This window comes from Idiotropiscis lumnitzeri, chromosome 18 (assembly GCF_059441095.1).
Source record: "Idiotropiscis lumnitzeri isolate Australia: NSW breed Sydney's pygmy pipehorse chromosome 18, RoL_Ilum_1.0, whole genome shotgun sequence".
Lineage (NCBI taxonomy): Eukaryota > Metazoa > Chordata > Actinopteri > Syngnathiformes > Syngnathidae > Idiotropiscis > Idiotropiscis lumnitzeri.
In genome coordinates, this window is record NC_142408.1 from 14,081,281 (window position 1) to 14,107,138 (window position 25,858).

A 25,858-nucleotide genomic window follows, 5' to 3' on the forward strand; every position below is an offset into this window, starting at 1 on the left:
AGACCGAGGAATTTAGCTGTCCATTTGGAGTTTGGTACAAAGCTTGTTTCTTAAGATAAATTTTAAGGTCCCTATGTAGTGTTTGGCCTGGTGGTTAGAGAGATTTTTGACGGTTCTTGGTTGGAGATGAAGATGGGTAGCGTTGCTGAAACGGAAGTTACGTTGAAAGAGGTGGTGGGGGCATTGCCGTAGATACAGAAAAGTGTTTACAGGGAGATTTTGTACTTATCCTTGTGGTTAAACGGAAGCCAGTGAGGTCAATGTAGGATGGTTTTGAGCATGTTCCTGTTTTTCTGTTTGAAGCTCATAAAGCAAAGGAAGGCTTTCACCATATCGGACGGTTTCAGTTTGACTGAACTGATAAAACTTTTTAAGCGCTGATCCAAGGGCATACAGTGATTGATTTTAATGGCTTTATAAACAACTATATAAAAACAGTTCATAAAAATCCATGCACTCTCAGTGTAAATTGATTCTGAAATAGAGGAAAGTTATATACAACAGTGTGAACCGTAACAGTGACTTCATTCAGTTGGGTGGTTCACCACAAATATACATGGCTGCATAGAACATTGACATTATTGCCTACGTCAAAAATCGAAAAAAGAAAAAAAAACAGTTGTGGAAAATATCTAAGCAGGTCTTTTTCAACTGATTTGAAGTCACTGATTTAAAAAAAAAAAAAAAAAAAGAAGCACTAGAAACAAACAACTTGGCAAGAACTTTCCCTTTACCAAAAGTTACATTCTGAAAGCATTATAATGAAAGACCTATCATACAGGAACTCACTTGGAGAACAAAAAGCCTGAGTCGATAAAGGAAAGTCTTAATAAATCCAAAAAGCCTGAGGAAAAAGTCAATCGATTTACTATTTTACATAAATTTACAACATTATTACGGAAGGGAAAAAAATTGCTCACAAAATGTAGAACGCACATACAGGGATTTTTGTTTTGTTTTGTTTTTTTTTTACAGCTAAATTCTGTTCTTCTTAAATAATTCTCACACAAACAAATGAGAAAGTATGTAAATGAGGTACGTCAAGTGGTGAGCCTGAGCCCTGACTGGACTTGACATCAGCTTGTAACATGATTCATGCGACAGCTGAAGGTTCGACTGACTTAACACTTAAATAAGGTAGATAATCACGTTGGACATGATCAAGACAGATAGACACGAACAGTCAAAACACAGGATCCAGTGTCATGGGTTGGTGGGAGGATGAGGCAGCGCTCAGGGTCTATTCTGTCCAGAGGTAAAAAAAAAAAAAAACTTTATAAAAATAACAAAAAGTGTGCTGCGTTCAGCATTTAACTCTTAAATACAAAAATATGCAATGATTTGTTTTCCTTGATGCCTGATTTGAGGCGCTGCTTAGCGTTCGTCTCCAGTCGTGGCACAGTGCTTTCTACAGCTTCCCTCTAAGGCGTGGGCTGTGTTAGCGAGTTCATGGCCGCTACTAGCAGGCCCGGGCAGCTTCCGTTATGTCTTGCGACCGCTCCAGATCTGCTCAGGTGTGCTCTTGTGGTCAGACGAATAGTCGAAAGGAGAGCGGTGGCCCAGCGGGGAGCGTGAGTCGTAAGGCGAGCGCTGCTCTCGAGGAGAGCGGGGGCCGCTGGCCGAGGCCCTCTGTTCCGTCTGCCAGTCCGAGTGGTAGCGGTAAGACGAGCGGTGGTCCGCGTGGGAGAGATCCTTCAGGTCCTGCCGGTGGTCTCTGCTGGGGCGCAACTCCTCCAGCTTCCTTTGCTTACCATCGCTGTAATGTCTGCAACACACAAACAAGCAAATACATAGTTAACCTCCACCATCATGTATTCCAAGTTTGTAGACTCGCTGTTTTGCAGAATTCTTTTTGATTGGCCGCTGATTTTTTTGGGACGATTTACAAGGAAAATTATGTCATCGGCATGTCAATGAATGACTTGCAAAACAAGAATGATTGCCAGCAGCTCATACTTTGCAACTTGCAGCCAACTAGAACTCAGCTTGTGTGCAGGGTCGTGTCACTTCCCCCATTCCTTAATACTGAACTAGGGGTGAAACAAGTCCCTGAGTAATTTGAGTACCTTGGTTCAAAATAATGCTTGAGGATTTTTTTTTCTGCCTCAAGTACCCTCTTGCTTATTTACATGTACGCTGTCAGGAATAAGTGACAGTGTGTCGTGGCATGATGCCTGACTTGAACCGTCTCCTTGAGTGTATTTGGGGTGTCTATATTGTTGTCACAACACAACATTGTCCCAAAATCAAGTTCAATGGCTAATTAAGGACGCTAAAACTCTAGCAGTAGCGTCTCATAGACCAAAATCTACAGGAAGAAACTTGTCAAAAATCTCACTAATGCGCACATCACTTGTGGGTTTTTATCTTCAAATCTTGCGCACTCTCTCACTAAGCCAAACTGGCTCCTCCCGCAATTGTAAATAATGTTGTTCCAATCACAAATAGCTCATGAGTATTCAATATGATGACGGACTTGGACACTTTCATTTGGTCCACTGTGGCCTGTTCGATCATTTCATTGGTCAGCTGTGACCAGTATGGATGAACTCTATTGATGGCTTGACGCTAGTCAGTAAAAAAAAAAACTCTTCACATTAAAAGCTGCTAGTTTCACGTTCGGGGGGGAAAAGTAGCGGCTTGTAGACCGAAAAATACAATGAGAAATGTCAAGATTAATTGAAAATCGATTTATATAGACATAAACTGCTCAAAATATGCATCAATATAAATAATAAATAAATAAATAAAAGAATCAATATGCAACCCCATGTTAACTACAGCCACTCTCTCATGTCCGTGCTGGAAACAAACTGCACACCTAAGCACAATTAATGCGATGTAAACCTCCTATTCATAGAAGCACAGCGGTGATAAACATCTTTAAAAGGAAGCATGTAGTGGCTGAGGCACAATTGAATTTACGATGGACTGATTGGGTCTGAAAGCTAGCTGGAGTTAGCACACACAGGCTACCGTGTGCATCTGATGGAATGTTGAGGATGGAATGGAATGCGAAGTCCTGTTGTGGTACGCTAACATATTGTGGCGGCATTTGTCAGGGAACCCTCGTGTGTTGAAAACCAAAATAGTTTTTATGTACGTGTGATTGATATGGCTAGATGACATCAAAACAGCAAGAGCACATGTGCTAATAAGTCACGACCACGGACTGCGTTTTCAACTCGGAAATCTCACCACCCAAAGTACATGATGCATTTGAAAAAATAAATAAATACACCTCTCCCCGTCTCTCTCCACATTTTGATACATTTTGCATACTAGAGAAGCAAAACAAAACGTTTTGTATTCAGGTTAAATAAGAACAAAATAAAAAATTAATTCAAGTGATAACTAGTTTTCTTTAGCACAGTGCAATTCCCCAATTTTATTCATATGATTTCAGTCCCTTCTACATTTAAAAACATTGGTGCTCAAGAAAAGTAAACTATGCTTAAAAGTATTTTTGTTATTATTTATATGGAGTTTCATAGTCATAGTGCAGCTCGGCATAGTGTATAGTTTTTGGTTCCATTTAAAAAGCACTAAACATTTACACGTTTGCGCTAAACATCAATGCGCATTGTGTTTGTGGATGGCTGCATCACCACATGAGCGCACAGAGACAATTTATCGTGCATTTATCATTACCCAGGTAAAATTGCTCAATTTATCGCGATATTGATTTTAGGTCATATCGCCCAGCCATAATACCTACTATATTTTGCAATATGAATGGTATTTTTCCTCTGGATGGTTACATTTTATTATATTTTAACCTAAATCCTTTTAGTATTGTAGAAAAGGCTGCACAAAGACTGGGACACTGGCTCCAAGTAGGCTAGAAGACAATTAAGGATTTACCTTTCCTGCCTGTCTCGATCCCTGCTGTCTGGTCGGTAGTGGTCTCTGTGATCTTTGCCGTTGCTGAAAGAAGAGTAGGGCCTTTTTCTGGATTCTGCAGTCTTCCGGTGGGCATCCGAGCTGTGTCTCTCCTTGCTGCTGTCATGGTAACGCGCCGATGGCTGATGCCTGTCTGAGCTATAACTATCCCTGCTGCTGTCATCCTGGTGAGAGTTGTCTCTCAGCCGTTCAATATCTGGGACAAAAAACACAGAGTAAGAAATCTGGAGAACAGAAGCGAAAATATATGCTCATGTTGGCTGTGAAATTCATAGGGTACCTGCATGTTTAGACCCTATAGTGTTTGTACTCCTAGTGTTTTGCTCCAGTGCCTGTTTACAAAAGAAAGAAAAAAAAAAACAAACTCATTTTAGACTGATATACAAATGTGCGTAAATTCGGCAATGCAGAAATACTGGCAAGGTACCCACCTGAGCATTCTCTTGTCTTTTCTTGATGGCATGCTTATATAATTTATGCAATTTCCTGGCGTCGAACTCAGTGAATTTTGAAACAAATATCCACAGGTTTCTGTCAAAGACAAACATTATGAGCTCCTTAATATGCAATTTGTTGTAGGTTAAACTTCAGCAGTGTATGTGAGTCTATTTGTTGTGGATATGTAAAAGTTAGGCTGGCAGCAGTGTTTCATTTTGAAGAGCGGGAAGGCTTTCTGCTCAATGAGAGATCTGTTAGCCTTTTGTATGGTAGTCAATGTGAGCAATAATAAATTAAGTTACGTAAATGTAGCAAAGCACAGTTAATAAAGACATCGCAGACATAGTTGAATAAGCATGAAAAGATGAGTGTAATTAATGGAACAAATACAATATGCAATTGTTTAATATAGTTAAAGCCTTAAAATCTGCCTCACACACACTGTTATCGCATTGAAATTTATTCAAACAAACTTTTTGCATCTCAATCAAGGTTATGTTAATGAAAAGTAAAAGAAAAAAATCTAAAATTGAAAAAAACATTTTCATTAAATAAAATAAAAATGAGTGTGCTTTAAAAAACAAACAAAAAAAACAACTAATTGAAACTGCATTTTATGATTATCAAACTAAAACTAATTATTTTGATCGAAAAAAAATGTCCTTCAATTAATTTCATACACTTTCAGGGTTTATTTTAAATGTATTTATTTCAATATTACTGTAAGGCGGTACAGAAGGAACTTCGAAGGTTAGCATATAACCTTTTTCATGTCGTGCTTAAAAAATATTCCATCAAATTCAAAGATCTAAACCCAATTCGAAAAGTGATAAAAAACTAAATTAAAACAAAGCAACTTTGAAACAATAAAAATCAAACGTACCTGCTCTTAAAACAAATTGAAACTAACTGAATTTAAAAAACTAATGATAAAAAAAAATCATAAACTAAAAACGAACTAGAAAAACCCAACCCTATTATAACCTGGTTTCCATGAGGTCATTATGCATCAAAGGCAAAGCATGCTTACTTTCGCCACTGTTTGATGAGGTCAGGATTGGAATACTCCTTGAGACACTCCGTGATGTGGTCTCCAATCTTGATGAGACATTGCCTGGTATGTTCGAGTTGCTCACGCTCAGAGAGACCTTTCTCCGGTCGGTCCAGCTGCTTAAGGGCTGCTTTCACCGGCCGCATTCTCTCTTTACACTGCGACATTCAAACAGACAAAGCCAACTATTTATTGCTACTCTTCCACCACTAGCTGATTAAAATGAAAGTCATATAATCATTTTGAACCCAACGAACCATGTTTTACAACCATTATGTCCAGCTCTCTGAAAGTTTGAACATACCACACTGAAGGTTTTCTGGTCAAGTTCTTCAGACTCTTCAGATACTGGAACATTCTCTCCACTTGCCGTTATGTGGACTGGCACATCAGATGCCTTTTTTAACCGTTCTCTGACGTCGACTTTGCTTTCGGTCTGTCAAATAGAAGATAAATAAAAATATTGGCCGTTCATTGAGACCACTTTGCGTAGCGTAATAAATAACCTCAATAAAATGGGTTCACCTTTTCCATATTGTCCTCTTGTTTATGGACCGCTTCCAGAGGTTTTACTTCTTTTCTCTCTTTTGGCTCCTTGTTGTCTTTACTGTCCCAACCGTCCTCCTTTTTCTCCTTTTTGCAGTCTTTCTTTATCTCCTCTTTATAGTCCCTCTCACCAGATGAGGAGCCATCATCCTGTTGAGCCTCCTCCTCCTCTTCCTCATCCTCCTCGTCCTCATCATCCTCTTCCTCCTCCTGATTCTCTTCCTTCACCGTCTCTCTGTCTCCTCTGCTTCGTCTGCTTGGAGCTTTCACAGGCATCTCCTCCTGAAACAGTTGATGTCCCCCATGAGTGCAAATGCTTCCATTTTATGCAACAAGCCATCAAACTTAAGGGATTTTCAATGCACCTTTTCCTCCTCTATTTCATCCTCATCATCCGATCTTTTGTCAGACGGAGGATCTGACGACGCACTCTTAATCATCTCATCTATGGGAGTTGGCTTCACAGTATCTCTCTTTTTGCTTCGTGGCTTCCTCTTTCGAGAATTGACCTAAAAAACGCAAGGCATGTTTCATCGAATGAATGATTAATGAACAAATAATTGAATTAAGTCAACGTGTCAATGTCAGACGTACCGTCCCTGCTTGTTTCTGAGCTTCTTTTTTGGCAAGGTCCTTGCTCAGTAACTTGATGAGGTAGTCTGCTCTGGTCTGGAGCTGTTTGGCTTGGGGTTTCTTATCAGGGTCATCTGGTAGGAGCTGGAACATACAATCGCACATCATTTCGAGGGGAGAATATGAATATGTTAAAAGTTGACATAACTAATAACAGCGTGAGCTCTAACATGGAACACAAGTCGTTCTCTGACACTAGCCAACCTCCAGTTAGTTGGGAATGTTAAAAAAATCTATTGATTTTGATATGATCCGTCATTTTACTCACTAGTGGGAAAACGAGTCATTGAATAATTTGAGTACCATGAATTACAAAAATGGTAACATTTTGTGCCTTTAGTAGGGCTGAAAGAGGTCCGCAAATAATTGTATGAAATATGATTTTATTTTCAAATTGATCCCGGCAGTGATTTGCGACACAACGGCTGACCTGACATGTCTCCTTCACAGTGTTTGGAGCGTTTATTACCGTCACAGACTGTTGGTACCAACGGAAACAAAACTTTGCCCTGAAATAATGGTCAATTGCTAATTAAGTGCACAAAAAAAACGTAATTATGCTCACGTTGCATTGTTTTGTTATAGGTATTGTTTGCAGCGTTTAGCGCTAGCCGCTGTCACCGGTCAAACAAATAGACCTAAATGACTCTGCACAATATGATACTGACATCCTGACAGACACACGTGCCGTTCCAACAGATACATTTCTAATAATTGAGGCTGTGTGGTTTTAGCAGACAAAAATCGCTATTCTGACTTCCCTTGATCACATGGACCAAAATCTAAGGGGAGAAATTTATCAAAATTTTATCTAATGTTTTAAGAGAGAAAATAGTGTGCTGCTATGCGCAGTTGGCCATTCATTATTAAATTGAAACATGCATTTTTTTTACTACAGTAGCTTTACCCAGGCACAATATTTTTATTTTTATCCGAATACCCGATTATTTGATAGAATTTTCAAATAACTCAAATCATTTTGATTTGCTCAATGTGTATCATCAAATTTAGAACTACAGAAAAAGAAAGAAAGAAAAAAGATAGAACTTTTGTTTATTTTGAGTGCGAGACAAAAAGCAGTTGGCACTGAATTAGTGAATTATAGCCCGTGTATATACATAAAAATAATAAAATAAATACTATATATACTGTTTAACATACATAGACATGCATTTACCGTAGGTACATGGCTGTATGTACATTCCTATATTAATTTCCATGTCCAACCTTAAATATGCCCATTAAAAACCCATTAGAACCATAAAAGTTCAAAATGTTTTCTTGAACTCACTTTGTGTGTGAGATTGAGGTCTGGGTCCATTTTGATCATCTCCCAACTGCCGTAACCGTACTCGTAGATTCCTATTAGCAGGCTGGAGTCGTCCTCTTTCCCCCACTCAAGGTCAAAGTGTGCAGCCTTAGAGTGGCACGGAATCATGTACCTATGGACAGCAAACACGCACACACAAAGTTAGATTTAGTTTCTCAAACAGTGCAAAATCAAACTGAGCATTATCATCACCCTCAAGCTAACCTGACCATTTTCTCATAACTTTAACACTGAGTTAAAAAAAAAAATCATACAGATATAATGTTTTTACAAACTTTTTTCTCTCCTCTGGGTCTGCAGGGATGGCCTTATGGAGTGGAGCTAGTTCTTCCTCGTGAGAAATAACAAGCTTGGCGTTGACTTGAACACCAGAGATCCTGAATGTGGGCCCTTTCACCTTCCCTCTTCTGCCTCCTAATGTAAATAAAAGTGCAGACAATTAGTGTAAATTCTAGCAGTTCACAGCAAAGACGTGTTATATGGCTCAAAGGTAGAGTTTCCTTTATCACAACGATTTGTTTAGTTACCAGAAGTTTTTTCTGGTCCACATGGGTTTTCCCGCAACGTTCTCACGCAGCCGTTGTGAACGGTTTCAGCCAAGCGTTTCAAGTCATGTTCAGACTTGTCCACAAGTTCGGCATCCCGAGCAATAGCATCCAACCTGAATGAAGATATGGGAAAAGAAATGTTCAGAAGTCAGTCCTGAATTTAGTGGTAAAAAAAACAAATCTTAAAATGACGCAGGTATATCTCACTCACCGTTCCAGTGGTCCCCCAAATTTCTTGTAACTTTTGACAAACCTGACAAGTAAATAAAACCAATGCAAAAAAAAAGGCATGTGTAAATAGGCTTTAACAACAAGAATGCAAAAATATCTCATCAATCACCTCCGAATCTCAGCATCACTGAAGCCCTTGATATTTTCCCGTGGAATGGTCCGAGGCCGTCCGCGTTTCTTCGGCCTCTTTCGATCCGAGTGAGAGTCACTGTCGGACCCTGAGTATCTCCTGCTTCTGCCCTGTCTTCTGCCCTCACTAGCATTAAATCTTATCTGTTAAATTAACAAAACAAGTGCAGTAAATATACGCAAAACAGACTCACAGGCCTGAGGTTTTACTGCCTAATTACCTGTTTGGCACAATTCCTCATGCGCGGCAGCATGTAGATTTCCTCGAGCTCCTTCTGTCTCTCCTCCTCCTCCATCCTCCTCCTCTGCTCCTCAGGAATGATGACATCCCAATTCCGCTGGCTGCGCTCGGAGTCCATGTCGATTTCCTCTTCTTCCATCATGGTGAAGTTTGCTACCTGCACAGGCCGGACAACCATGTCAACTTAGCAGACGCTAACTTGGAAGAGAATCGGACATGGGCCAACAGTTAGTGTAACAAACGAATTCTTGATATTTCACCTTAAATTGAGACAGCAGTTCTTCTCCCACTGTGGAAGGACCAGGATCATTCTCTCTGGTTTCAGCTCTTTTAAGAATCTCGTCAATATCCATTTCCTGTAGAAAATGACAATCATGACATACTACAACAATGCCTTTGTGAAAAAGTGGATTATTTATTATGTGTGTGTGTGTGTGTGTGTGTGTTTTTAATACCTGGGGTTCCTGCTCTTCACCCTCCGGTTCTTTAAAAAGCTCCTCAGCACCAAATTTCAGGATTGCAGACAACTCTTCCTTGTTGAATGGTGCCGAACTGCATAATAAAACGAGAATTCAAATTGTCTTGTGTCACGTGGCAAGATATTATTCTAAGATAAGCACAATGTGTGGCTTGCCTCGAGGGAGCAGTGCCAGTGTGGAGAACAGTTTTTCCTGTTGTGTCCATTCTCTGAATGACAAGGTGATCCAGCACCATCTTCTTCTTTGCTCTCTCTATTATCTCCTCCTCCACTGAGCCCTTCGTCACCAAACGATAGATGTTCACCTAAGAGAAGAATACATGATTAGAAATGGAAGGATGTAGACAAACATATTAAACCCCACGGGGCAACCTCCAAGAGTCTTATATAGGGCTGAGCGATATGGCTGAAAACTATATTGGTAGGCATGCATGTCATATCGGTCGATATATTTTTTTTTACTATTGTTGCGGAGAGCTGGGACTGTATGTGAATTTAGGGGGATTCACCGGAGCGCCTCATCCGAACAGTTCCTCGAATCAAAGAGCGTGACCGGACACAGGGATAGAGAACAACGTAGCTTTAATAGCACTCCAATCAATTCAACAGAGCTCAATAACTCACTTTCATTCTGGCGCATACACGACGACAAAAAGTGTAGCAATCGCGCATCCGCAGCTAATTTCTAATGGACTCAATACGTCTCTCTTAGGACCGGTTAGGTGCCCAACAATATGCCCGACATAAATTAACGTAAATAGGACCCATTAGGTGCTCGAAAACATGCCTGTTGTTAAATACGCAAATTAAACAGAAAACAAATACCTGTATAAACAGAGCAGTAATTAGGAATTTACAACAACTATTGAAAATAAAACAGGGAAAAGGGCTGAATTCAGATTTATTTTAAAATGTACAGCGCACGCCGGCCTCTATTGAGCCGGAACACACGTGTGCTGGGTCTATGGGCCGTTTCGTCCAGTGCGTGTCCGCGGAGGGTGCTTGTTAGCGGCTTCACTGTTACGTACGCCCGCCTTCCTTGCGACGTAGGTCTCGTGTACTAGAGCTACGGGCCGTTTCGTCCCGTGCGTGTCCGGGAGGGGGTGTTTGTTATCGGCTAAACTATTAAGCAAGCATTTCCTCAAGTCGGCCAGTAAGTCTTTTTTTGTGTGTTTTGAGTCACGTTAGCTCAGCGGCGCATGCGTAAGCCTCGGGTTGTATTTCCTCAATGGGAGGGAGTTTGTGACGAGTAGGTCGAATTTGCTCAGTTTTTTTTTTTCCGCTTGATATCACTCACCCAACTTATATTATTTGTCCCATTTTTTGTTATTGCAGCCAACCGTATTTATTTTCTATTTAATTATTTGATCTTTAATCAATCTAATTTATATATTTAATTAAATTATTGTTGTATTGCAATGGAGCGAGGAGCTCTCTAATCTCATTGCACACTAAGTACAGTGACAATAAAGGGCTTTCTGATTTCTGAGTGATCCAATGTACACCTAAATGACTTCTGATGATAAATAGAATACACCTTTGTGTAACCAATCTCAGCACACAAGACAACACGCGTGTCTCAAGCTAAGCTAAATTTAGCATTTGTGCCGTTCAACATTAATAACTTCCCTTTTCCAACGGTTGGACATGGCAACGAGTCCAGTCAGTACGTTCCAACTAGCAATACTGGGGTAACTACAATCTAACCAGCGATGGTAGATTAACATCATGTTACCTTGCAGCTGAGCAATGTGGTGGATTATGGTCTTTGACTCATGGGTCCATGGTTCAAATCCCAGTCACGACACTAACATCCTAATAGATCCTAATTCCAAGCCAATATAGGTGTTAAAATGATTGGAATGTATCAGGATGGGCATCCCGTGTCAAAACTATGCTAAACACATATCAATAATTACTCTGGCAAAATTGCAAGACTCTCCCTTGCAAAAAAAAAAGAAAATCTGCCACTGTCACCTTTACGCCAAAAGAGGGTGCTAATAGACTGTAAAAGAGGTCATGTTTGAGTGTACAATGGACCTATGTGGCCTGTAAATGTGAATGGAGTACAATGAAGCCCAGAAATGCCCCAGTCAAAAAAATAAAAATTATTGCCATGACAATTTTTAAAAAAAGACTTGGTAGACTTTTTTTCCCCCCAACCCAAGCCATTATATTATAAGCACAGCACGTCAGAAGGGACATACCGTTTTATACTTACAGTAGTTGCTAACAATTTTTTTTAAGTCAATAAATGACCTGATCTAAGACCCGATTGATCGATTAGTCACAGAGCTCTAAGATACAGTTTTGCTTACTTGTCTCTTCTGTCCAATCCTGTGGGCTCTGGCCTGGGCTTGAAGATCATTTTGGGGGTTCCAGTCGGAGTCAAAGATGACGACTGTGTCAGCTGAAGCCAGATTGATACCAAGGCCACCAGCACGTGTGGATAATAGGAAGCAGAAATCCTGGGGGGGGGTGTATAAGGGGCGGTATAAAGATGAATACGTGAAATAATCATGTTTACTGAAATTCTTCATTCGGCAAAATACAATAATTGTAAGGGGAAACAATTACCTCTGAACCATCAGCATTAAAATGATCCAATGCCTGTTTCCTCATCTCACCCTTGATAGAGCCATCTAATCGCTGGATCAAGAAAGAAAGAAATGTGGTTGCTGAAGAACAAAGAAATATATACAATGTGTATACAACAATTTTGATGGTCAATAAGCTGAAAAGAAACCTGAAAGAGGAACTGTCGGCTTCTCAGGTAATCAGCAAGGATATCCAGCATCCGAACCATTTGGGAGAAGATTAGAACCCTGTGGCCTCGCTCTTTCAAACGAACGAGCAACTTGTCCAATAAAACCAGCTTCCCACTGCTGCGGATAAGTTGCTGAAAAGAAAGGACAAAAAAAAAAAAATCTTTTCTCTCTCATTCTTCCAAATACTGTCAAATTTGAAAAAATGAGCCACTTTTCCCCCTTCAATTCCTCCAAAGATGCGCCTCATTTCCGTGTTCATCCTGAATTACTGCAGCTTCACATTTGTGTTTACTGTTCATGATTCATATTTTGTGATTAACTTTTTTAATCTAATTGAAAATTCGCTTTGGTATTCAGATATGCTCTGCTCAAGTGCAAACCTAATCCTGCAGAAAATGCATTTTTACTGTGTATAGTTTGTTTCGGAACTATTTTTTGCTTCTGTGCAACTGAGCCGCTTCCGCAAGGTTATTTCATACAGTAAGGATGGCGGTTTATGCTTTCTCTAGTTGTGTTTTGATTTTTGGCTTGTCCTCCAGCCATTTTTTGTAAATATAAAGCAGTGATGCCCTTCACGTCAACCTAATTTGGAGTGGCTCCTTTCCAGCCACAAAACTGGTTCAGCGTAGAGCAGTGCTCATTAAATAATAATAATAATAATAATTTGCCCTTTATTAGTCCCACAATGGGGAAATTCGAGATTCGAACCCAGGCCTCCTGGGGAGACTGGGTCCTGAACGCGGCGCCTTAGACCACTCGGCCATCCTGGCAGCCATTGGCGAGTCCTACAGTCCGTCAAAACATGAATCACCGTGATCTAGGAAAGCCTATCGACCACATTTTATGTATACAATACGACACCAACCAGGACACCAACCAAAAGCTCCAAAATATTAAGAAAAAAATAAACCTGTGAACATGCGGGTGTCAAACTGCCAGTATGTGCGACTGTACTATACGTGCAGGTGATAGAACATAAGAAGACGACTGTCGGGCATTGTTAAAAATTTATTTTCAAAGTGATTTTTTTTTTCTTGTTTAAAGTGGATACTGTTAGGCTAGGTCATACAACGTTGTGGGTGGCTGGCTTGTTTTAAAAATGAATAAATAAAATGCAATACTAAAATTCAAACCTGTAATGCTTCAGCTCTGTTAAGGAATTCGTGGTCCTCAGGAGGTTTGATCAGGTAACAGTGGTTACAGCACTTCTTCAACTCCATCATGATGTTTAGAAAACCCGATGTGCTGCCTTTGATACCCTTACTTAGAGCCTTGTAGTTCCTGGTCAGGATCCATCTACAGGTACAAGAAAGAGAGACGATGGAAAAGTTCAGAATGAAAACAATATGTGCATCTATTTAGTCACAGGAGTACTTGCTAATGAACACTGGAGTCATTGGGAGGCACAAGTAAATATGAATATATAAAGTGAGCAAGAATAAAACTTGAACTCAGTCCTCACTTGTAATACTGTTTCTGGATAGCACTCATTTCCACCCTGAGGATCTGCTCTACTTTGGCTGGGAGAGATTTCTCCACATCCTTCTTGACTCTGCGGAGAAGAAAGGGTTCCAGTTCCTTGTGGAGACTGGTGTAGCCAGAATCCCGTCCTTTGCCATGTTCCTCCTCGAACATTTCCCACGAGTGAAACCTTGAAAAATAGAACATATCTCATCAATACTGTTAACTCCCCATATATTCTATGGTAATGTTGTGCTGGAATTCAGAGATCTGTCAAGATACATGTGTTTGCATTATAGTATGAGTATTAAATGTAGTGCTAATGTGCATATTCATAACAGTTGTGCCCCCCCTACCCCCAGAAGAAAAGACAGGTTTTTTTTAGCTTTAACAATAATATGGTAAGGTTGCCTATCCATATTTGTCATGTGAAGTGGCAACAATCTGTCAATAATAGAATAAAAAACAAATTATTGTCACCCAAATTTCTGTAGATATAAAAATATGATAATCATTGTCACGCAATATTCTGGATGATAGTCGAAAGCATTAATGCATTTGTATTTAATGAGGAAAAGCTTTCAGCCTGTCTATCATCCAAAATATTGCAAGTTTTGTTCTAATATTTTGAGAGAATGATTATCATATGCCTACACTTGCACACATAGATTTTTTATGACAATCAGTTATGTTTTACAGCCATAGAGTTGCTACAGTTGGTATGTGTATTTGAATGACGTTAGGTTGAATTTTTATCGTATTGTATTTTTTTTTTAAATAAAATGTTTGAAATAATAATAATGAGTGAAATAATTCATTTGGTATTCTCTGTAATTAGCACAACAAAAGAGTGACCATTTTTATAACGTAACAAATAGCATGGCCTACTTTTCAGGCATAATGAAATGCAGCAGTGACCAGAGCTCCTTGAGGGAATTTTGCAGCGGTGTTCCTGTGATCAGGAGCCTGTGATTGGACTTGAAGTCAATCATGGTCTTGTAGAGGAGTGAGTCATCATTCTTCAGTCGATGTGCCTCATCCACACCGATGAAAGCCCAGTTAACACTGCCCAAAAAAGACTGTAGACATATTTGTCACATGTTTAGTTATACACTTAACAAAATCTAGACTAGGATAGAAGATAGGGATGGGCGATTTTATCTTAAAACTAAATCCCCAGAACGCCCTTCCCCTCCTCTACCACAAAAATCTAATTTCTGATAATTAAGTTTCCCTTCTTTAATAAAAATAAAGGCAAAGAAACCAAATACAGGCTTACCAATATATTTTTTCAGTAATAACTGGTATCATCTTCAACAGAAAGAATAGAAAACCAAATTTTCTTTTTCAGATGATGTGAACATAAAACAATTGGTCTCTTTGTGACAACGGCCCTTAAATTAAAAATATTCAACTATTTAACATTAACAAATGAACACAAATGTTCCCTTTGGGAGTAATATTAAAGATGGGTGAGTAAACCAGGTAGGTAAATAAGACCTGCTTTATTTTAGAATATTGAGTCCTCGTGCAGCCTGCCAATACAGCCATCGATACTTATAGGGGGGGGGGGAAATCTGACATTGCTATTCTGCAGCATTTTATGTGAGTCGCTTCTAACCTTGTCCTTGAGAAGAATCTCATACGTAGTGAGGAGGATATTGAATTTGAGCCTCTTGGAATGAACATGCATCCACTCGTGTGTCCTGATCTAGAAGAGAAAAAAGGAATAAAGGATAAATTTGTTAATAAAATTGTCATGGTATGACAGCACCAAGAGTGCGTGGAGTATTTTTAAGCAACTGAAAGTATTGGACCTAATTTAACTGTATAAAGTGACCTGCACAAAAAGCAAAGTTGTTCGTTGTCTTATGTGTGCTCGGTACTGTTGGGCATTGTTTGAATTAGAACTAACCAGAGTTAGTTTTGGACAAACCATATGAACTTCTCTGTTCTATAATTTCATTATTGTTGGAAAACTTTATTTTGAGTTACTTGAAGGGGAAGTCAACCCAAAACATTTCACAACAAGAATATGTTCGATGCAGCGCCACTAGTCGAAACACGGCATTCTGATTAATATTGCGTTTGTGGAATATGAGTTAAGCTATAAAATCCAACTGGACTGTTAATAGACATTTCTGGACTATTTATAGGGTTTGTGTTGCCCTTGAACCGGTGGCTATGAATGTTTTTTTTTGTTTGTTTAATGTGTGTTTCTATTAATAGTGTAGAAAACGTGTATGTAGCATTCCATCTTACCATATTCCTACTGCTTATGTCCCCAAGGTAGACAACAATATTCATCTGTGGGGCCCACAGCTGTATTTCTCTCTGCCACGACGTTAATGTCGAGAGGGGTACAACCAACAAGAAGGGTCCATATAGCTGGTGCTCATTAAACATATAGTTGAGGAAAGAGATGGTCTGAATGGTCTTCCCCAAACCCATCTCATCAGCAAGGATGCAGCTGTTGCCTCTAAAAAGTCAGACAGGACGGGAAAAAACATTTGGTATCATGAGGGTATGTATGAGCTTTGGAGGTTCATGCATGGCTTGAGTCAATGCTTGAATCTTACTTGCACCACGAGTGCGCCATCCAGTTTAAACTGTCCAACTGATAGTCTCTGAGTTCTAGTCCATCACCTCCTATGTAATGTGGCTGTTTTTTCATTGGAACAAACCTTGGTCTCTGTTTCAGCACCTACAGGAAAAGTGCAGATGGTTAGATCAACAGATTCTAAACTGTACTCAACCAAGTTAAACAGTGCAGTATAAAGGGCTTTTAATAGAATATATAGATTGACAGAGATAATTTCATCCTGCCATTTTTTTTACCTTGCAATCTCTGGATGGAATGGTCTTTGATTGGTTTCTGCTCATATAATCATCAATGCATTTCTGAAACTTCTTGGCAATCAGAGCTCCATCTTCCCAGCTACATTCTGAATAGGGTAATCCCTGCCACTTGCACAGGTAGTCCGGGAAACCAGCAGCCGACTTTTGGTTAGAATGACCTGGTCAAAGATATTCAGACAGTGATGAAAATGTAATTTACAATAAGCCTAAGCATACATTTTCATGTGTTCAAGGAGACATACTCTGGAAAAAAGGTTAATTGCTTGTACACAATAATTGGGTCTCAGAGCAGTGGCTCATTTGCATGAGATGGGACAACGGAAACGGAAATTTCAAGGAGACCAGAAAAATAAGGTGAAATGTGTGCTATAAGTAGCAATAAAAACTAACTCATAAAAATTGGTTCATTTTGCCTCTTAATTCATATTCCACAAACGCAATATCAATCATAATGCTGTGGTTGGACTTGTGAGGTCACATAAAACATTATTGTAAGAATTTTTTTCAGCCGCCTTCCCCTTTAACTGATGCAATTGTAGAACTTCATTAAGCTAATAAAATGTGAAAATTGAACAATATTAAAACAATATGAAAATTGAACAACAATATGTTAGCAGCTTTGAATTCAAGAAATATGAAAACATACCTATGATCCTCTCCACAAGCTGGTACTGGGAGTGCAGGTCATCGATGAGTTCTTCCTGACAATTGAAATACTCAATATCCTCAGGTGAAGCTGTCTTCAACCTAATGAAAAGGTATAAGATTCATCACATTATATGTAATAGGTAAGATCAGAACTACTAAAAAACTGCACTGAAATACCAGTGGAAAACAGTGGGACCTTTGTCATCAAATATGGAATAAAGTTACAAACTGCACTCCTTACCATTTCTTTTTCTCCTGATCCTTCTTCTTAAAATTGTCCAGTTTCTTCATACCTCTGACATTCTGCACCTTAAGGGTCTCTTCTGTTTCCCAAGTGTTGTGAATATGGGCCCAGTTCTTCCACTTTATTAGGTACTGGATTTCCCCTGCCTCCTTATTGGAAGTAAAGTTGCCATTGGGGTCTCCATCCGCTTCGACAGCATATACTGTTGTCACACTTCCCACAGCTGTTAGAATCAAAGGCAAAAACATAACCTGAACTTTTACAGCATTTTCTTGACTGATTATATACCACTAACGTCTAAAATATATTATTCACATATACTCACTTCTATTCATTTCTATAAATGTAAGAAGACAAAAATATTTCTTACCTCTTTTCCTACCGATTCTGCTATCCATCACTCTCTCAAGTGTTTCAAACTCATCTTCTTCAGGTTGAGGGACATCTTCACCAAGAACTTCCACAAGGTCATCGGAATCTGTTTTCAGCTCCTCATCTTCTTTGTAGCTGATGTTGACGGTGGCCTGCCGCCGTGGACCAGCAGCGACAACCTTCTTGTAGTTATCGTCCTCGTCATCAGAAGAAGAACATTTCTGGGGTTTCTTTTTCTGGGAGCTGCTCTTCTTGCCATTTCGAAAATTCATCCTACAATGAGACAAACAAAGTCATACAACAAAGATAAAAGACTTGACAAACAACTTTGAAGTAAATGAGACTACAAAGGAGGCTTCGATTCGGTTGCCTTCACACGACAGACTAGGGCTGGGCGATAAACCGAAAATTTACCGTTACCGAAATTTATTACAATGACCGAAATCATTTTGCCCATGTCGGTAAATTCGGTGTTAAAGAAAAAAAGAAAAGCCTTTTCTGTCTGCGGCAATGTTCATGCCCCTTTAAGACCGCAACAGCGCCTCTAGTCACGTGACTCCAACAGTCTGCTCGAGAAAGAAAACAGACGTCGCTGTCGTAGCTGGCGATTCAAATCCAGAAGCTTTTTCACCACCCACAACACAACAATGCTGTGCTGAAAGTTCAAAGTGAGAAGCAAGGTTCGACAAGTGACAACAGCCAATTAATGGAGGCGACACCATACGAGAGAACGTCTCAGAGGTGGACGCGATAGCCTAGCACATAGCTAAAGATAGAGCTCCTCTGGTTCCAGAGGAGCGCGCAGGATTTAAACGCTTCATGAAAGCCGTATTTCCCGATATGGACTCCATCGGGCCGGGAGCTTTGACATGTCAAGCATTTTGCATCTACATCCGACTTGTGGTCGGGTCGCAACATGGATCCCTGATTGAGCCTGAGTGTGCATAACATAGATGACAAGTGCCGACTGCGCACCAGAGTACTCGAGGCACATTTCCCCCGATGATGCACACTTGTTTTTTGGCTTGCATTGACATTTTCTTTCATTTTATTTAGCATTTTTTTATTTGCCATTATTTACATCATGAGAGCATCTTGGCGCACTCTACTTGCAGAAAAAGATTTTGCAAGCGGTACCCTTTTTCTTTGTGACATTGTTCAAGTCATGCAAAGCAAGCTATTTTGGAATTTATACAAATGATTTTTGTACTTTTATTTTTCATTGAAAGTAATGTGTACCAGTTGGTCAAGAATAAAAACAGTCAATATGCATTTCCTGCATTTATTTAGATTTTTTTTTAGTCCACGGGGGAATTTATCGTTATCGAGGTAAAATTGGTCAATTTCTCGCGATATTGATTTGAGGTCATATCGCCCAGCCCTACGACAGACATGTCTGATTCTAGTCAGATTCCTCCTCAAATCCGATTTTTAGGGCAGACTCTCCACATTATTAGCAAAAGTCTGATTTCACGAGCTTTGCGACTTATTTTATTATTATTTTAATTTAATTAAAAAAAAAACGTAAGCCGAGATTGAAGGAAAAGTTCTTTAGAAAGCCTTCTCCAACTGTGTGCAATGTGACACATTTTTCTGGTGAGCAAAACTGTGGCTACTGGTAAAGGTATTTGTGGAGAACTATGCAAAAGCGGACCAGGAGAGAGGAAGAAACTTGGCTAGTAGGGCATAACGATTTTAGGAAAAGATTGAATTGCAATTTTTCGGACAAATATTGAATCTCGATCAAATTCATGACTTTCTTCAAATGAAGCGTCAGTGCAAAATTTACTATGGACGGAAATATTTACAAACAATGGAAAACTTTATTAATTACAACAGAGACGAGGGACCTTGCATCTGTCACTGCTTGGGCCCTAATACCATTAAAAACACTTAAAAACTATTACACTAATAATGAATGGATAGTAACATGGCTGTGTGAGGGAGGAAGCCCCTTTTCAAGGTTTTTAAAAATGGTTCAATAAAAAAAAGTTTGTATTCAGCCATAGAGGATCAACTGTATTACCAGTAAAAGGTGTGAGAAGATCTACTCACTTAGTTGGAGGCTTTCTGCTTTTAGTTGTTTGACTGGGCTCGTAGTCTGAGGTGGTTTCATCACTGTTGTTCTCAGCAGATGAGTCTGATCCAGATCCACTTCCTGATCCAGAACCTGATCCAGAGTCTGAAGAGCCAGAATTTCTTCTCCTTTTGGACCCACTGGAAGAGTCTGAGTCATCACTACTTGACGAGTCCTGGAATAATTTAATAATAATGACATGTTTATGAATAATTTCACACTTCTAATGCACTGATATAATCAGTTACAGATAAGGCACGCAAAATAACAGCGTATTACCTCATCAGATCCACTATTTGAGGAGCTTTGTCTCTGCTGCTGTTGTTGTTGCTGCTGCTGGTGCTGTTTCCTGAGCATAGCAGATCGTTGGACTGCTAGGATACTTGGGTTGGACTTCCAAAACTGCAATTAGTCAGTGGAAAGGAAAGACAAATGTTTAACAACAGACAGGCACCTAGACACAGTGCTAAAGCCATTCAAAAAAGATTGGGCAACACAGCAAGTCCTTGTCCAAGTCAATGGTCAAAAACATTTTAATATAAGGACTACAGATGCACTTCAAAAATCCCCCTTATGTGTTAATTCTGGTTGTGCATATCGACCTCAAATCGATTTTATGTGGCACACGGCGTTCAAAAAGTATTAGCATGTAGTAAACCCACACTTCACAATGAAGGATTAAGACAGTATATTTGCCTTTCAGTTTGCATTCTTTAATTCTAATAAATGTCTATTTACTTTGACATTCACATCTAATTGCTACCTAGTTTACATGTTTTCCTTCATACCATAACTAGAACTATTTCCTGCGCGTCTATACACACCAATCCGATGATGGTCGTCGTGGCCAACTGTCACGTCAGCCTAGAAGTCGGCACGTCTGACTAGAACATGTCCAAAGAAAGCACCTCAAAAGCTGACGGAGACGCCAACTACTCCGGACCTTCTGCACATGCGTAAGAAGTAGTATCCCCCCCATGCCATCGGCGGCGATAGTCAATGTGCAGCCTTTGACAGTGATGTCCAATAAAAGCGGTCTTTCTTGATTGAGAGTGATTAATTAGTCTTCGCGCTCTTCTGTCCAGCCAGCCGTTATGTTTGTAGAGGAAATGAGCGAAGTTGATTCAGTTCTTGAGGAATAGCTTCAAATTTCACCATTCGTCCGCTTTGGTCATTTCACATTCTTGTCCAGAGCACTGATTCGCTAGCTGACAGCCAATCGTAGTGATCATTTGTCCCGACTGCCCGACCCATTTCTACATGTTGAATCAGATGAACACGCCCCCCCCCCCCCCCCCCACAGAAAACCCAACAATGGCTCAGACTTTACGGTTTACGCCATTGCTCACTACACTAAACAGACGGTGTGTACCGACTTTCTGACGTTGGATTGGTGTATCGAGGCCTTAAGAATCATGGGGAAGTGTAGTCCTACTTGTGCAAATTCTTTATTTGTACTCCATTTGAATACTTTTAGTTGACCACTAAAAGCCGGTTGGGCTTATAGTTGTCATTTTATTGCATTATTTAAAGTCCAGTTATTATATATAAAAGTATTTATCTAGGCGCCAATCGTTTATCCTACTTCCAGACTGTCGTAAAGCGAATGTAGCTGCCAAAAAGTGAGGTGTTGACGTAAAGACAATCAAGGTAAACAAGTAGGACAAGGAGCAACAACTTTTGTGTGTGTGCGCACGCGCGCATGCATGCGTTTGCGTGTGTGGGTATGTGTGCGCTCGCAATTATATATGTGTATAGCATTAACTGATCATTCGGTTACATTTGCATCAAGAATCAGCACTTGCACTGATAAACAGTTCCTTGTTTATTGGAAGTGATGACTATCACTGTTTGTTAGGTTAAATCTTAAAATTTGGTTATTAAATTACGGTTGTAATGGAATAATTTATACTAAAAAAAATCTGTCACAACAAATTGAGAATTAACACAAAATAATACCGTACCTCAGCGCCATCAATGTTTGACTTATTTGGAGGGTCAATCTTTTCCTTGGATTTTTCTGTCTCTGAATCCGACTGGCTGCCAGAGTCTGAGCCACTTCCTGAGTCGCTGCTCCCTGACTGACTGCTGCTGCTGGAGGAGCTTGAGCTAGAACCAGATCCAGATGCTGATCCAGAACCAGATTCATCATCAGAATTGCTGTAAAATTTGAAAAGAAAAAAAAATTATTAAAGAATCTAAAGAAAGATTGTCTAAAATTAGACATGCATTACAAAATATTGATGAAAATCCGGCTGCCTATTTTTTTCAATCTCTGAATTAAAGTAATTTTTTAAATTTCTTGCAATAACTGGGATGGATAGTTTATTGCATCACAAAAATAGTAGTTCAAATTTTGGTCCTCAAACTGTTTCAATGCCGGAATTCTATGCAACTTGAAGCATCCCCATAAAGAACCCAAGTGCAAATGAGACAAAAGCTCAGAAAACTAAAGGGATAGTGTTTAGCAATCAAAGAGTGACCCCACACCAAATGACTATCCAACTAGTGTACCGGTATGAATACACGCCTGATTTCCCGAATCAAGTACCTGTGATGTTCTTGCTGGAGCAAGCCACTCAAACCTGAAACGTTTCCCTGGGTCTTTAAGTAACCCCCTGCTCCAGTGTGTGCCGCATTTTTTTTAAATGTGTGTTTGCTGTGTCGATGACTTTAATGATTTAAGTTTAGAGGAAAATATTTATGTGCATTAGTGTTCACGACAATAAAAGATACTTCTTGAGAGTCGTATCATAAGTCTTCATAGTTAAGACTCTCCATACAAGCTTGCGTGGGACATGCAACACACATACTGAGAGCACATGGGCCAGAGGATAACACCGTTCCTCAGCGAACAGCCATCCGTATAGAATAAATACCCATGTACAATCAAATTTGTGTCTTTTACTATTGATGTTAAAAACAGGACTTACCTTGATTCTCCACTGCTGTTGCTTACGCTTTCATCCTCACTGCGTCCTGCCATCCTGAAGTCTAGAATGTAGACTTCCCCCGCGGCGCCTCTAATAGTGCGTGCAACGTGGTTAAACTGAAATGTGAGAATAAATTGTACATTATTACATGCATCCTACAAAATGCAAAGAAACTTGACAGACGGCAACACAATCTTGTATATCTCATAACTTTTTTCAACTGAATGTCTGTGATGACTGTTAAAGCCGTAGTTGAACTTCAGAATTTGCTTAGGTTTTCATGGTAACTGATATACTTTCAATCAAAGCTCAGCTAAATGATTTAATCTTTAGCAGACGAATAATACAGTATACTATGGTACTCGATTTCCAAATACTTCCAAACAATTAAAATGATCAGTTGCCCATGTGTCTGTAACGAGAGGACAAAAGTCAGTTAATATTAATATGAATATGTCAGGTTAAAGCAAGAAATGTCACCGACGAGTACTGTACATGGATGTAGCCACTATCACTATTTGCCCCTACGGACTGGGGCCTATCAGGCCTGCACAACGACAGCGTGTTTACGTCTCAACAAAAGCCCACGGGCACTTAAAAACAACAAAACGCTCTAAATGGTTGTATACAACTAAACCAGTGCAAAAGCTGATAATCGCCTCATTCCCACTGCTGTTACAGTCGGTCGATTTAAAGCAGTTAACCATTTGGTCAGAGGAACAGTTTACCTTTAAGCTAACCTGCTAAAACCGGCTAATGCCAGCGTCGGCTATTGGCGGGGGAAGTTGTGTACGCAGACACCGCGAACGCGCCAGTCAGACTCTTCAAAATCTTAATGGAGAACCAAAACTAACTTTTGAAATACATATAGCTCTCATGAACTGTATAAATGCTGCCATCAATACACCCGCACGGAAATGCCAAAGTATAATATTGGTCAATTTTAACATCACTTGCTATAAGATGACTGGCTAGAGTACCTAAATACTTACAGCACAATAACTTCGACACAAAGCATCAAATACTACAAGTGTTTCACACAAATGCAATGTAACTTTTATATGAGGTTAACGGTCGCTTGGTAAACATGGGTTACAGTGGGATGCTAACGTAAATTGAGCACGAGGCTAGCACGGAAGCTAACAAAAATGACCAAACTTTGCTCTTCCTCTTAAGGAGGTTACACTGTAATGTTTCTTTCGTTTGTAGTCACGTGCAATATCGAGGCTATATCGGCGAGTAGAGAACTATGCAAAAATAATTTGGAAAGGGAATCACTGGTGTAGTACTTAACGCAAATGATTTATTAGAAAGCCCACATATACAAATTAGCTAACCTAACTTCGTCCTCTCCATCTTGTTTTCATCCGCCGCTCACTTCTCGCGGCTTTACCACATCAACATGTAACGTAAGAATATGTTCTCAATAAACTATGGAATAAGTTATTCTTGCCTTCTTTTAGCTTAGCTCCAAGGATGAAACTGTTGTCAAAGTCCACTTGCCAGGTGCACAATGTATTCCTTTTATACGAACAACAATTAATGAAATAACAGCTACGGGTAGCTAACGCTGTCTTGCGTTAGCTGGCTAGCTATCTCCCAGTTTGGGAGAGCAGCCCGTAACGACCCAGTTCAGTTGAGCTTTCGGCTTGCCGTTTCCTCCACACTCTGGGGGGAAAAGAGGCAAACCCTCTTCGCGCTGAGCTCCGAGTTGAAGTCCCGTGCTTGATGGTCAATCCAGACAGTAAAATAAAAAGGCATTTCATTCCAGGGTCTTCCGACAACCGGCCTCCGCCATGACGCCGAAGGGTTCACTTCGCTAGAAACCCCGGACAGTGACGTAACGACTGTGCACAGCACAACATTGAAACGGCCGAGAGTATCAAATCGCGGACCTCTTTCAAACAAACAGAACAACTTTTATACCATATTTGCAATCCCCAAATGAGAAACACTTGGGTATGATTCGTTTAGTTTTTACGAAAAAAAAAAAATCAAAACGATACCATAAACTAAAACAAGCGAGTGTTTCTGTTATAGTAAGAAAGTTGTAGTAACATACTATACTTCTGTCATTCTTGTCATTTTTGTTTTTAATAACTGAAGCTTACATATCTTCCATCGATACCGTTTTACTACTAGCTGTACTGTTAACTCATTTGCTGCCAGCCGTCAAAGGAGAGTCCCCCATATTGCCTTTTTGACTGAACTTTCGTGACCTACAGAAAGCGTTCTGTGACCAAACCTACTAAAAGAAAGAGTACACTCTCTTCTTTCACCAAAACGGTTAGTTTCTACAATTTTCTGTCCTCGAGTAATCAGCAGTGGGACACGGATTCGGATTGGTTTCACCAAATATGCCGGTTTCTGACCCAAAAGCAAAGAAAAGCTTTCATTTGAAGGGGGAAATAACTTGTCAGACTGAACAGTGACTTTGATGCTGGTATTTTCTGCCTTTGTACCACCTCATATTAAAAAAAGAAAAGACAAAATAATTTCCTTGTCTGATTACCGGTATGTTTTGAAAGGGTCGCTGATGGTGTAGTGCACAGGTGTAAAACTCAAGGCCCGGGGACCAGATCTTGTGCGTCAACTTCCTGTTTCTAGCACATTTACTTCACGTTTAACAACACGGAGATACATATTTGATATCATCTCCTTAGATTATTGTCAACATTTTCTATTCACAACTGTCTATCATTAGTTCAAAATGCTCATATTATATTTACATAATAAACAGGAGTGTCGACGTTGAGGGGAATGGTGTACTAAGGCCCTAAGCATAAAGGGGACCAGGCTTTTGTAAAGTTTTGAAGAGGGGAAAAACTGCCAAGAAATGTCTGCATTTTTTTCTCCTCCAATATGACAACCCTGTATAAGAGCATATATTTTTTTGTCTGCAAAAAAAAAAATGCAGCAATTTTTCATTGGGTTTTTCACAGATGATGCTGGATAAAGCGGTTTTATT

At 39.7% G+C, this 25,858-nt stretch overlaps 1 protein-coding gene across 1 annotated transcript; it reads right to left on the bottom strand.

The window, feature by feature from the left end:
- Nucleotides 1–391: 391 nt before the first annotated feature.
- Nucleotides 392–24,712, bottom strand: chd1 (chromodomain helicase DNA binding protein 1). Its single transcript, XM_088281725.1, has 36 exons — nucleotides 24,344–24,712; nucleotides 22,891–23,006; nucleotides 21,922–22,117; nucleotides 20,237–20,359; nucleotides 19,936–20,132; nucleotides 17,879–18,153; nucleotides 17,506–17,731; nucleotides 17,263–17,363; nucleotides 16,596–16,774; nucleotides 16,337–16,461; nucleotides 16,020–16,236; nucleotides 15,379–15,468; nucleotides 14,646–14,836; nucleotides 13,759–13,947; nucleotides 13,430–13,592; nucleotides 12,275–12,427; nucleotides 12,106–12,177; nucleotides 11,847–11,996; nucleotides 9,685–9,833; nucleotides 9,506–9,602; nucleotides 9,311–9,406; nucleotides 9,031–9,207; nucleotides 8,790–8,953; nucleotides 8,661–8,702; nucleotides 8,429–8,562; nucleotides 8,177–8,315; nucleotides 7,863–8,013; nucleotides 6,533–6,655; nucleotides 6,304–6,447; nucleotides 5,918–6,220; nucleotides 5,697–5,828; nucleotides 5,372–5,550; nucleotides 4,335–4,434; nucleotides 4,184–4,235; nucleotides 3,865–4,099; nucleotides 392–1,765 (listed from the first exon to the last, which is right to left on the bottom strand). The coding sequence occupies exons 2-36, from the start codon at nucleotides 22,941–22,943 to the stop codon at nucleotides 1,483–1,485; spliced, it is 5,400 nt and encodes a 1,799-aa protein (XP_088137851.1). The 5' UTR covers nucleotides 22,944–23,006; nucleotides 24,344–24,712; the 3' UTR covers nucleotides 392–1,482.
- Nucleotides 24,713–25,858: the final 1,146 nt, after the last annotated feature.

What these genes read in the sequence shown, in the direction of transcription:
- chd1 (XM_088281725.1), bottom strand. Translation starts at nt 22,943, where the DNA reads ATGGCAGGACGCAGTGAGGATGAAAGCGTAAGCAACAGCAGTGGAGAA. An exon ending in GTGAAGAGCAGGAACCCCAG is followed by an intron (nt 9,407 to 9,505) that starts GTATTAAAAACA and finishes CATTTTCTACAG; the next exon opens with GAAATGGATATTGACGAGAT. An exon ending in AAAGACAAGAGAATGCTCAG is followed by an intron (nt 4,236 to 4,334) that starts GTGGGTACCTTG and finishes TTTTGTAAACAG; the next exon opens with GCACTGGAGCAAAACACTAG.